This window comes from Artemia franciscana, chromosome 3 (assembly GCF_032884065.1).
Source record: "Artemia franciscana chromosome 3, ASM3288406v1, whole genome shotgun sequence".
Lineage (NCBI taxonomy): Eukaryota > Metazoa > Arthropoda > Branchiopoda > Anostraca > Artemiidae > Artemia > Artemia franciscana.
Genome location: NC_088865.1, coordinates 17,132,562 through 17,146,902, shown reverse-complemented (window position 1 = coordinate 17,146,902; position 14,341 = coordinate 17,132,562). Strand labels below are relative to the sequence as shown.

General features: G+C 34.1%; 1 protein-coding gene across 2 annotated transcripts in view; it reads right to left on the bottom strand.

The window, feature by feature from the left end:
- LOC136024955 (attractin-like) overlaps window positions 1–14,341 on the bottom strand; it is a 114,594-nt gene that overhangs the window by 46,849 nt on the left and 53,404 nt on the right. Inside the window, exons 6-8 of one of the 2 annotated variants that reach the window (XM_065700550.1) lie at window positions 8,960–9,172; window positions 5,664–5,777; window positions 2,378–2,561 (exon numbers count right to left, since the gene is read on the bottom strand). In XM_065700550.1, the coding sequence (XP_065556622.1) occupies window positions 2,378–2,561; window positions 5,664–5,777; window positions 8,960–9,172 (511 nt within the window). The remainder of the gene's footprint in view (window positions 1–2,377; window positions 2,562–5,663; window positions 5,778–8,959; window positions 9,173–14,341) is intronic. The other variant, XM_065700551.1, reaches the window with a different exon arrangement.

Genomic DNA, 14,341 nt, shown 5'->3' with positions numbered 1-14,341 from the left:
CAAGGACACAAATAAATTAAGTAAAGTATATACAGTATATAGAGTATAAATTAAAGAATGTATATCATGAAAAGAGAAATCACCAATGCAACAGCACAAACACACACAAAAAAAAAAGAAAAAAAAAGAGAGAGACAGAAAAAGAAAAGGAAGACTATAAATTTATATATATATATATACATATATATATATACATATATATATATATATATATATATATATATATATATATATATATATATATATATATATATATATATATATATATATATATATATATATATATATATATATCTTGCATATAAAACACTAATGATTCAAAACTTCTTTTTTTTTATTGGATTAAAATTTTACCCAAGAAGAGGGGAGAACCATTTAAGTTTTTAAACCTATATGACTAACATTAAAGGAATAACATGATTGGCTTACGGAAACACATCACAGACGCAAAACACAGAACTAAAATAAACTTTTTACCACGGAACTACTAGAAAGCTGTCTCTCTTTTTCTCTTTGATTTCGTGCTCATGGCTTTATTGTCAACACTGAAAAACAAACAAGTACAATTTGTTTGCCATAAATTCTTTAAACTTTTGCAGTTATATTGAAAACCTGTGACATTGTTGGATATGACGTTGTTGGATACAAAATTAATAATAGAAAATAATCTAATTCAAAATAAAACAAAAATAGGAACGAATAAAACAAGCCCAATCCCAAAAGAACTAAAAAATTAGCTGCAGAGAAGGCAAATATCGCAATAAGAAATTATTTTAATTTTTAATAAATACAGTTAGTGAAACGAATGAACCTTTTTAGCTTGTAAAATGTTAGCTTTTACCACACAGTCTTGGCTGAACTTTTCGTTAAGAAGTAATGATGCCTAGGCCATCTTACAAAATGGATTTTTAACCGAGAACTTTTATTGTAAGTGTGTTATTGTTTATTATTTTCTTTGCTGAAGACGGCCCTTAGATATAGGGCCGAAATATTCAAATAGATTTTGTTCGTTCACTGTCTTGGGAAAAAAGTCCTCATTATTCTCTCTTCTGTATTTGTATTGGATATCGTTTATATGATATGCTATTTATTAGCTCTGAAAGCCTTTACAGGCCATGGCTAAGACAAAAAATATAACACTATAAAAATCATAAACGAATGAACACCCTTACATCCAGACTAAATTATAAATAGATTACAGAAAATTGTCTCTATGTCTCTTACCTGTGCCCACAAACTTGCCCAATTTCTTAATCTGAATACAATTTTTACCACTTAATATTATATCCACCCATTACTCCCCTGTATTCCAGTCTGGAAAAATTTGCCCAAGCAGACCATTTAATTCTTCACAAAAACCCAAAACATGAATTAAATCATATCTTGAATAAAAGTCATCCCCCCAAATTGGGTAAAAATAAGGACCGAACTCCAATTTCACCCTTCCCACACTAGAACCAAACGGCAAAAAGTTTAAGGTAAAACAACTATACTAAATTAATAATTAATTACACTAAAACATAACAATACTAAAATAATACTAAATTTTAAAAGTGTTCTTTATTGTATCTACTGTTACATCTGATCAAGAAAGTCACGAAAAGCCGACGCCAGGCTAGTTTGCTGTCGTTTTCTATATTACGTGGCAGTTTCCAAACAGCATTGTATGCCTCAGCCTCGTTTAAGATTTCGTGAGAGGGTGCTCCATTCTGCAATTTGGGATTGGAAATTCAATGGAAGTGAGGCTAGCGCTTAAGACGAGACAAGTGAGAATTATCTCAACTAACGAATAAAAAACCAAGTTCTATTAAAATTAGCCACATGTCTTGTCCTAACCAGCTTATCTCAATAATTTGGCATTATAGTAATAGGATTTCAGCTATGATTCCTCAAGGTTTTCCAAAAAGAGGGTATGCAATGCAATTTATTTATCGCCCCCAGCATTTTCAGGAGTAGGCCACGTAAGCAGGGTGCCCCTTGTGGGAATAGGCTTCAAGAAATGAACTTATGACAGAGTAGAGACACAAACCATATCACATCACCAGAACAGCTTCAGTCTTTCAAATCCAGTCTATCCCCTTCAGTACATTTGACAGGGTCCCTCTATAAAAAGTCTTCTATATATTTCTTAATTACCTTACCCCCCCCCCCCCCCTATACAAGGATATCCTGTGTTTCGTTTGGCCCCAACTGGATTACCATTGGTACTTCGAAAATACAAAAAATAGACATTTTACTTCATTACTGAATCTTCTATATAAAAGAATTCTCGTATTTTTATTATTAAAAAGTTAGTTATATTTTTCTTAAATGTGACAGAACTGGTAAATTCGGATTAATCCATGAGCGAATTTTCATAAATATAAATTTTTTTTACCATGTTCGATCTTTCGGATCATACGAAAAAACTTTGTTCGATAATATGAATGTCCCACTAGTTTCAGAAATGTATCCACCATATATGAAAATTCGACCACTCAACACGTCATGTATACCAGAGTGTCCAAAACCACCTTTGATCAACGCTCCTGAAGTCTGCACAATAGTCCATTCCTGATTTTCTGCAATTCGACAAAGAAAATTATTCTGGGTCTTATTCAACCATAAGAGGGGCTGAGCTCGAAAATAATTTTGGGAAAGATTTGCAAGGAAAATTGATTAGAACAGGAAAAAGGAACAATAGGTTAAAACAGAAGAGAAATTTCTATATAATTTGATTCTTTTAAGCTTTGAATGTATTTGAAGCAGGATCTTTAATAACGGTTATATTTCATTCAAAGTTTTCAAATATTAAACAGAAAAAAAATAAAAAGGGGAAAGGGGTATTTCAAAACCACACCCCCAAGGCTTTAAACGAAATAATGACGACATTTCTTGTCAAAATCAGGCCAAATCAACATATTTGAGGGCTCCTGCCTGGAAAGTCTTTAAATTTTTCGCAAATGTGGATACTAAGAAAGAAAAAAAAACTATTATCAGCATCATTTTAATTCACATTTATACATGATTCAATATTTCTAAAAAAAATATATAGGCAAAAGCTTCGACGAAGAACAATCTTTAAGGAGAATGGAGATTCTTAAATAATTTCTGGGACCACACTAGCTAAGTATGACAAAACAAAACAAAAATTACAAGGAAGAGAAAACAAGGATAATAACAGCCAGTGAAACATAGAAGAAAACTATGCAAATATCTCAGTCGATACCACCGTTCGACCGTCTTCAGTGCACATAATGTACATAATTTTTAAATGGATATAATGTATCTAAAGTTTCAAAATCCAGCCCTCTAGATACTTAACATAATGTATCTAAAATTTCAAAATCCAGCCCTTTAAACATTGAACGTAATTTATCTAAAATTTCCAAAAGACATTAAACATAATATATATAAAATTTCAAAATACAGCCCTCTAGACATTGAACATTTTGTATCTAAAATTAATTCAAAGCCAGGCCATGAATTTGAGAGTTCCTATCTGAGAGGGAACCTTAAATCTTCATAAACATAGGAACATTTAAAACAAGAAAATGCCTTAAATAATTTTCTGAATAGCTGGACGAAAGGAACCAAAATATCAAGCACAGTGATATCTCATACCCTGGTCTTTTACATTCAGCTATGTATTTCTTTTTCAGTACTTTATTGTTTGCGGATTATTTTTTCATTTTACCTATCTAATTCAACCTATCTAACTCATATGGCGTGAGCTCTAACAAAATTCTAAGAATCAATAGATTGATTCAAAAGGAAAATCAGAGGCTTGATGCTGGTTAGGATTTAAAATAAGAGCTCTGAGTCACGATGTCCTTCTAAATATCAAAATTAATTAAAATCCGATCACCCACTCGTAAGTTATAAATACCTAATTTTTTCTAATTTTTCCTCTCCCTTTAGACCCCCCCCCCCAGATGGTCTTATCTGGGAAAACGACTTTATCAAGTCAATTTGTTTCTATTCATGAAGCTTCATTCCGGTTCCTCCACTCCAAGTGTTTTCCAAGATTTCCCCTCCAACTCCCCCCAATGTCGAAAGATCTGGTCGGGATTTGAAAGAAGAGTTCTGAGACATGAATTCCTTCTAAATATCAAATTTCATTAAGATCCGATCACCTATTCGTAAGATAAAAATGCCCCAATTTTCACGTTTTCAAAGAATTCCGGTTTCCCCCACCAACTCCCTCCAATGTCACAGGATCTGGTCGGAATTTAAAATTAGAGCTTTAAAGCACATGGCCCTTTCGTAAGTTACAAATACCTCGATTTTCAAAATTACCCCCCCCCCCCAACTCCACCAAAGAGAGCAGATCCGGTCCGGTTATGTCAGTCAGGTATCTTAGACAAGTTTTTATTCTTCCCATCCAGTTTCATTCTGATCTCTTCGCTTTAAGTATTTTCTAAGATTTCCGGTCCCCCCCCCCCATGACGCTGGATCCGGTTGAGATTTAAAATAAGAGATCTGAGTTACGAGGTCCTTCTAAATATGAAATTTCATGAAGATCCGATCACTCCTTCGTAAGTCAAAAATACGTCATTTTTTTCTATTTTTCAGAATCAACTAGATTCTTTGTCAAAATAGACAATGCAGGCATTAATAAAGAAAACCCAGCTAAATTGTTATTTAATAGTTAAAAATTCATCGAACTTTGAAAATGCAGTTGAAGTACATATAAGTCACAATAATATACAATTATTGAGAAATAATGCAAAGGGGGTCACAAAAAAGGAAGAGATTCCGAAAATGCCGAAAACTAAGAAACTCTGGATTGCTAAGCAATTTCAACTAACTTTAAACCAATTATCCCGTCAATATGCTTATTTCCATTCTTTGAAAGAATATGATTTTTTTTGTTTATAATTTGAATGAATATGCTTGTTTATATTCTTGAAAATCCAAGCGAAACAAAAGCAACTTTTTATTTTTCCTTTTATCAAAAGCAATTTCTTTTATAAAGAATTAAGAAGGCGAAAATATAAGTAAAGATCATAATCTATCTTGCACATATTTTATAGTATTAAATGTGTATATACTTGAAATCTTAGCAAGTCACCTATTATTTTAATAGACTACTAGTCTATTATTTTGAATGCAATAAATTTGACAAAGAAGTTTTGTGTAGCCTTCAGACAAGCTCCAGCTTCTATAGCTATGCAGCATAGTTACACAGTTATACAATTTATAGTTATGCAGTTGAGCAGCATGTGTGTTCTATGCTGCTCTCTTTGTACAGTTATAATTATTAATTCATCTCGAGTCTAGTTAATGATGTACTTGAAAAGATCATGGTTTATACGTTGAAAGAGCAAAATAATTAATTTGTCACTTAATTCAGTTCAATGCTGAATTCTCAATTTACAATATCCCTTGTCCATTTGATTTTTAGAAATTTTCAAGTACCAAAGTTCTAAGGGAGAAACTTGTGCCTCATTTCGCTTTTCCCAGGACATCCTTCGTAAAATTTCCTTATAGATTAGACGACCCTGATGTCCTTATATGGGGTCGGGTTGTATGGAAACCTTTCAATTAGGGGCTTTTGATGAAAAGTATTCATTTCTATAATCAGAATTTTGCCACTGATTTTTGATAATCACAACTTATAACTGATAAAGCTGTACAAAAAACAAAAATACAACCAACAAATACGAGTATAAAAAACTTACGGATGCTATATTCCTGAACCGTGTTTAGATACCCATATACAGGACTATACCCGAATATGATGTAAGCTTTGTCGTTGACTAGAGTCATAGTATGGCCAACAGATGCCAGTGGCCCTGAAAAAGGGACAAATAAACGGTATTGAAGAAAGTTTAACTGATAACATACAAGAGAGAGAGAAAAAGATATTTATTAAACAAAATAAAAAAAAAACGTCCGTATTAACAGCCACTCCGAGAAGTAAAAAACTGGTCCGAAAGGGTGGCAACAATACACTAAAATATAATACAGGACTAAATAAATAATAAAACAACTAATACAAATCGCACATCCTAATCGGCACAACAAACCTAGCAACAAAACAAATTCAACTTTACTAATAAAATTACACCCAAAGAAGCCATAATAAGGTATTCAATTATTTATTTATAGCCTCACCCCCCCCCCAAAAAAAAAAACTATAATTCATACTTACTAACTAAAAAAGATTTCTCTAATTCCTCTCTTAAACAAAGAAGCATAACTATTAATTTAATATTCTTATCGAGATGATTCCAACTTCTAATCCCCCTACGAAGCACAAAAAACGTCTACAGGGACGAAACCATCAACGGAGTATTAATCTTGCCAGAAGATCGAGTATCATAATCGTGAATTATGAATCTCAAATTTACTAAACTATTAAAATATGAAAAATTTGGACCATGTTCTACCCTAAAAGTTATGATTACCCATAATAACTCAGAAATAATGGAGATGAAGAAACTGAAACTCGAATTAAAACTGGTAGTTTACTATTGATGTTGCGCCAGTAGCGTTGACAAATTTTGACTTGAAAAATTTGAAAACGCATCGTCAATAAAGTTAAATTCAATGAAAGTTAAATTCGGTTTCGCCTGGAACCTAGCCTTTCGGTTAGAGACGTACTGCACATAAAATAAGCGTTAAAATATTTCGAAAAGAACCTTCACTTACAATGCTTATATAACTTAGGTGACGTTAAAGAGCAACTGCATTATTAATAATATAGGTCTCAATCCTTAGGACAGAAATGTTCAAAAAAAAAAAATATTTGACAAAGAGAAATTTTCGAAATTATTTTTTTTATTCATTCGCCGTGATTTATTTTAGAAAGTCAAAATCTGACGATTATTAGTTTGATTTAATAGCTCTCGTAGAAATAAAAATGAACTCTAAATTATGCTACTTTTGCAATCACAGAGAAAACAGAAGACAAATACATTTCAAAATACAGCAAAAAGGAATTTTCAAATCTGTTCGCACGGCACTAACGAGTTGTAGTTCGTTGTGATGCCTAGTAATTCTGCTTATCTGTACGGATGGTGTAAGAACGTAGCGGTACTTCTCGTTTGCTAATACTTTCCCGGAAAACTTTCCCGGATTTCACTATTAAGTCATGTCTTCGAGTGAATAAAGTGGAAAAATTCAAAAGCTCAAGGGTACTTTTGCAGTTGCTAAAGCAGTGTCGAGCGTTATTTTAGTAACGCATTTTTAACCTCTTCTAGTACTGCTGATATGTAAGTAATGTTTTGAGTTGGGGAACCTTAAACGAGGCACTAATGCTCGAGGACATCTCTGATGTAGGTTGTATACCCCAGCAGGAGCTGACGATCCAAGAAACCCAGCCTGCTTCCCTTTCTTCTCCGCTTATGTTTGTTTCCAAAATAAAATATATTGTGTAAAAAAAAAATCAGCTCTATCTATGTATTTTCCAGGCAAGTTACAGATATTCTATCCTAAAAGAGTATTTAAAACAAATATTTAGATATATTATCCAAATAATTATAAATGTTAAATATTTATACAATACATATTTCCAAGCGTCATCTGATAAGACAGGAAAATTCAACTTTGGTCCTAGGAAGCATTCCTGAAGATATAAAAATGTCTGCATTTCCACATCCTTTAGAAAATATGTTGATCTTCTCAAGGCATATTTCGGACTCCGAGTGAAAATTCATAATAGAAGAAATAAAATAGGATTCAAAATTTATAAATAGATATTACCAAGTTGGAACCATTGCTATGAAGTTGGAATCCTTGCTTGAGATGGACAGTGATCCACTTCAAGGTAACATACTGATGTTATCACAGTTTATTTTTCACGCTAGATTTTTCATATTTTAGACCTAGATTTAAATCAGCATAAAAATATAAATCCGTGCCAAAATTCCTTTCAATCTATCCATATTATCATAACGTTTTTAACAAGAAAACAATTATCCATAAAAAAGGGAATTCCAAAACGTCTCTACACGTACTAGCCAAGTTTACTTTCCTCAATAAACTTGAATTCACTTTTCAAATCCAGCACATTTGTTCAAAACACAAAAGTGAGACTCGTAAGTTTATTACTTAGCGCGAGAGTTCATGTCTTAACTAGCCTGAAAGGCTGGAAATAACTTCAACCATACCAAAGATAGTCTGAAGGATCCCCACACCAAAGAATACTTTGATCTAAAAATGTATTTGTTTGTTTGGACCCCTCCTTCCTCCTTCCGAGGGACAAAATAATGTCCGTATCTATTACTCCCGGAAGATTTACTCCCCCAAAAAAATAACGAGCCCTACTGTAAGGCAGAAGGTGTCTCAGCTACGGATTACGGAGGTTATCAAATATCGGAAGTGGCGATACCTCAGGCAAGTGATTTGCATACCCAAAACCCAAATGTCAAAGGCAGTTCTCCAACGGCAGCCATGAGATACCAGAAGAAGAAGACACCCCAGAAACACCATATAAAGTAACTGACCTTTCAGTCGCAAGTCATTTTTCCTTTTATTGTTTGTTTGTTTATTTTTTATTTTTACTCTTTTTCGTTACTCTGAGTTTTTTAGTATTGAAAAGAGTGAGTAAAAATCAAATAATAAATACAATAAAGACAGCTTGCGTCCATATTTCTATACATTACTACTTGATTAGATTCTGCAAGTTGTGAGTTTTTTTTTCTTCTCTTTTCCCCTCCTTTTATGTTTTTTCTCTCTTGTTTTAGTATCTTTTATTTTTTATGTATTGCTCTGTAACTGGTTTGCATGTGATTTCTATTTTGATTTGCATTATTATTTTTTATGTGTTTTTCTTCGTTTTACTCCGCGTATCATACCTTCGTATAGTGTGGGTAAAAAATAAATAATAATAAAATCCCAATGCCTCGCTTTAACCTGAATATGAGGATGTCTAGGCACCCGCAGTGATTCTTCTTGGAGGCCATGAGCACCTCTGGAGGCACAGGAGGACCTAAGGTATAAAGTAAGGGAAATATACATAAATCAGACAAACCGCAAAGTTTCGCAGAGCAAACAGTTTTTTGGACCACAAGCTGCTTCCAAATCATGCTTGTCAAATTTAAACCCCATATTTCATTAGTGATGGCACCATCTTTTGTCATTCCACCAAATATAATCAGAGTCTCATCGTAAAGTATTACTGTGTGCCCGTGGCGAGAAGTTGGCTGGTCCATTCCAGATGTACTATAAGGAGTCCATGAATTATCTAAAACGGGAAGGACATTTTAACTCAAAATCAATAAGATCAGACCCGAGACTCTCTAACCAGATTGGAAATAAAAAGTCACGACAGATTTTAAATACAGCGGATAAGGGTTTAATGGACATACTCGTAGTACATATTTACAACACGAACTGGTGCGTAGCTGATCATCTATTCATCACTGATACGTATAGGTATGGAGACCCCCTCCCTAAAAAAGAGAATAAGAGTATAATCTTTTTAAGCTAATTTAACAATTATAAGTACTTGGAAATTATCATTACTAACGGTCCAGACCTTTATAGCCGCCGAGAGAGGATATAGGAGGAATGTTCACCAGTGTGTCAGCCTTAGGCTAAGTATTGGTAAGGTTTTGCAGTAATATTAGGCTGGGACAGTCTTGTATTAGCTGATAGTAGTAGGAGAAGAAGAAAAAATACTAGATAAGAAGAAAGAAATCGGAATCACTGATTCAATTTACAGCAAAAACCTCAATTCCGGTACTACTTTCTACGGACAAAACAAAAGTGTAATGGTTGTTTTTCTCTCTCAATTTACTCCTTCTTGGGATTAAATTGTTTAGCCACTTTTTACTTGCACACTTGTTTAGGGTTTATACGTTTATATATATATATATATATATATATATATATATATATATATATATATATATATATATATATATATATATATATATATATATATATATATATATATATATATATATATATATATATATTTTTACTTAAGTATCAAGTATTAAGTACTCATTGTTTTTTTTAAATTAAATATCAAGTAATAAGTAATTCCCAAATTCTTACTTAAGTATCAAATATCAAGTACTTGCCAAAATTGTACTTAAGTATTACTTCAAGTACTACTTAAAGTATTTATTCTATATATATATATATGTATATATATATATATATATATATATATATATATATATATATATATATATATATATATATATATATATATATATATATATATATATATATTTCTGATATCAAGCCCATACTACCTTTTTCTAAAGCCATTCTGAAGGCATCTTAGCCCCTTCCCTTGCCTATAAAATGTCCCCTGTCATTCCTGTCTTGGAAATCTTAATCAAGAACCAGAATTTCCGTTTTATCTTTTTTAACCGTTTCCCTTATTCGGCTGGTACACACCCAATGAAGTCCAAGAAAATAATCTCAACCAATTTTCAACACATCGGCTTGAATGGAAAAGACTATCAAAACAATTAAGTGCAGTCAAAAAACTCTTGATTGGATCAGACATATCGCATGACAGGATTAACACAGTGCATGTAGAGTTGAACTTCTGGCCATTAGTGTTCAATCAAATCTGGCACGTTTGAAAAAATACAGGATTATTCTGAAACATGTGGGAATGATGGAAAAAATATTGAAAGTATTTTTTTCCATCGTTTGGCTCGTACACACCCAACGAAGTCCAAAATATAATCTGAACCAATTTTCAACACAACGGCTTGAAAGCAAAAGAATTTCAAAACAATTAAGGGCAGTCAAAAAAATCCTGATTGGATCAGACAGATAACATGACAGGATCAACACAGTGCACATAGAGTTGAACTTCTGGTGATTAGTGTTCAGTCAAATCTGGCACGTTTGAAAGAATACAAGGTTATTCTGAAACATGTGGGAATGATAACAAAAATATTGAAAATATTTTTTCCCTTGTTTGGCTGGTAGACACCCAACAAAGCCCAAAAAATAATCTCAACCAATTTTCAACACAACGGCTTGAAAGAAAAAGACTATCAAAACAATTAAGTGCAGTCAAAAAACTTCTGATTGGATCAGACAGATCACATGACAGGGTTAATACAGTGCACATAGAGTTGAACTTCTGGCGATTAGTGTTCAGTCAAATATGGCACGTTTGAAAAAATACAGGATTATTCTGAAACATGTCGGAATGGTGGAAAAAATATTGAAAATAGAAAAATAAACTTTGGATTGGCTTTAAAACGGATAAAAGGTAATAAAGTAGTTCATTCTCTGATTCAATAAATAAAAACCTTAGCGGCAAAAAAAAAACTTAGATTTAAAAGTAAGGAGCCAAGTGAGTCAGTTGCAGACTTTTTTAATAAGAGAAATCAAAGCTCAATAAAAAGGAGCAGCAAAAATCCACACTTTTGGCAGCTAGCTGAAGGTCGCTGGCTGTCAGTGTGCTGAAAGAAAAGAAGAGTATGAAAATGAAGTCTTGATTCACGCTTTGATGACATGTCTCGCCCTCGGCACCTTTACAAGAAAACTGCCTCAAGTTTTCAAGTTAAATTTCAGACATGCTCTGAAAATGTATGGCATCTATATCCTTTGGCTGGTTTTCACTCAAGCAAGCCGTATGCTGTGTAGTCAATTCAGATGGTCGGTAAAACTCCCTACAAACGTATATTATAAAATCACAGGCCTGCAGCAAGCCCGCTGATTCAGACGCATTCCATACGGCTGGTCAAAATGCAGAATGAATGAATGAACTTTATTATCCGTAAAAGTATAAAAAAAAAAACAAAGTACGGAGTATTATAAATAAACAAAAGCAAAAACGATAAACAGCAAGAAAAAAAAAAAAATCAAATTAACAAAAGACATCATGGACTAATTAACCAGTATCAATATGGAAAAAAGGCTGCAGATGGTCGTAAACGTGAATAGAGTACATAGTCTTTTTACATAAATCATCACTGGAAGACCGAATCCAAGAAGCCATATCTATTAAACCAAATCGAGCAATGATTTTTCTGTCTTGGTGCCACCTAGGAAGCCGAAGGAGGAATTTGCAATTCTGAAATAAGCTGCTCGTAGAGTATGGCGATTTTTCTTACGAAACAGATGAGCCATGCCTGATAAAAACAAAAGCACAAGGGCGCAATAAGGGTTATAAATCATGCACAAACCGTTGCGGTTGTAACGGCTTTTGTTTGGGGATATTTTTCCGTAAACGACTCCTAGGTTTTTCACGGCTTGATTCACTAGGGATGAAAAGGTAGTGGAAAGTGTTGGAACAAAACACAGACCAAACCAACTAACTAAAGAAGAACATGGCAGAATTGCAGTCCCAGCAACGGATGGAGCGACCGCACAAGGGCTATTAAAACAAATAAACTCGCATTTAGACGCATTAACTGACAATCCAATCTTAGATAGTTCATTGGTTAAGATAGTAAAATTGGAAAGCAATCCACGGCGAGTCCGGGCAACAAAAAGAACGTCGTCTACATATGCAACAGAAGACAAACCAACATTACCGTAAGAAACAGAACTTTTAAGGGGACGCAGGCACAATGCAAGCACACACTTAAATATACTAGAAGACAATACGGCAGAAGTTGCATCCTATCTATTTCTAGCAGCAGTTTTCACACCATGAAGTGGCAAAAACCATGAGACTAAGTCGAAAATCTTCTGAGAAAAAAGGAATGAAACAAGAGCCAAGAGCTCATATGGCATGAGCTCTAGCAAAAATTATAAGAATCAATAGATTAATTTAAAAGAAAAAACAGAGGCTTAATGCCGGTCGGCATTTAAAATAGGAGCTCTGAGACACAGTGTCCTTTTAAATATAAAAATTCATTAAGATCTGATCACCCACTCGCAAATTAAAAATACCTCATTTTTCTAATTTTTCCTCTCCCTTCAGCCCCCCTAGATGGTTGAATCGGGGAAATCAACTTTATCAAGTAAATTTGTGCAGATCCCTGACACGCCTACCAATTTTCATTGTCCTAGCACATCCAGAAGTACTGAACTCGCCAAAGCAATGGACTCCCCTAACTACCCCAAAGAGAGTGGATCCAGCCCGGTTTCGTCAATCACGTATCTACGACCATTACTTATTCTACCCACCAAGTTTCACCCCGATCTCTCCACTCTAAGCGTTTTACAATATTTCCGGTTTCCCTGTCCAACTATCCCCCAATGTCACCAGAACTGGTCGGGGTTTAAAATAAGAGATCTGAGACATGAGTTCCTTCTTAATATCAAATTCAAAAATACCTCACGAACGGTCACCCGCTCTTAAGTTAAAAAACCTCAATTTTTGTATTTTTCCGAATTAACACCCCCTCCAACACCCCCAAAGAGAGCAAATCCATTTTGGTTATGTCAACTACGTATCTACGACTTGTGCTTATTCTTCCCACATAGTTTCATCCTGATCACTTTACTCTAAGCGTTTTCCAAGATTTCCGATCCCCCCACAATGACACTGGATATGGTCGGGATTTAAAACATGAGATCTGAGTTACGAGGTCCTACTAGATATACCTTATTTTTTCTAATTCTTCAGAATTAACCCTCACCCCAACTCCCCAAAGGAGAGTGAATTCGTTCTGTTTATGTCAATCACGTATCTAGGACTTGTGCTTATTTTTCCCACCAAGTTTCATCCCGATCCCTCCACTCTAAGCATTTTCCAAGATTTTAGGTTTCCCCCTCCAATGTCACCTGATCCGGTTGGAATTTAAAATAAGAGCTTTGAGACATGATATCCTTCTAAATATCAAATTCAATTAAGATCCGATCTAATTTTTCCAAATTAACCGTCCTCCTACGCCCCCTCCCCAAATGGTCCAATCGGGGAAACAACTATTTCAAATTTAATCTGGTCTGGTCCCTGATACGCCTGCCAAATTCCATCGTCCTTGCTTATCTGGAAGTGCCTAAACTAGCGAGACCCGGGACTGACACATTGACAGAATTTTCGATCAAAGTATGTCACTTGGTAAATACCAAGTGCCATACAAAGTAATTTTTCTCTGGGAATGGAATGTTATGTTGAAGGTTGGCTTCATTATGACTTATTTTGGAAAAGGATTATTTCCAGGCTTTGGACAAGCCATGGGTGGAAGTAGTTATAGGTCCTACTAAACTGAAGGAAAAATCGACTTTCTTAATACTTGAAACCCCCTCCCCCTCGCCCTATTTTAGATAGGGCTTGTGATATCAGAGCTCGACATGACCCCTGATCCTAGTCATCTTTGGTCTAACTTTCATTTGGATCCGTTGCTCCATTCGAAAGTTATACTAAATTAAACTAAAAGCTTGACTTTTTTCAGCACTTAAAACCCATTCCCCCTCCTTCTATTTGAGCTAGGGTTTTCAATCTCAAAACTTGATGCCTGTCACGGTCTTAGGCATCTTT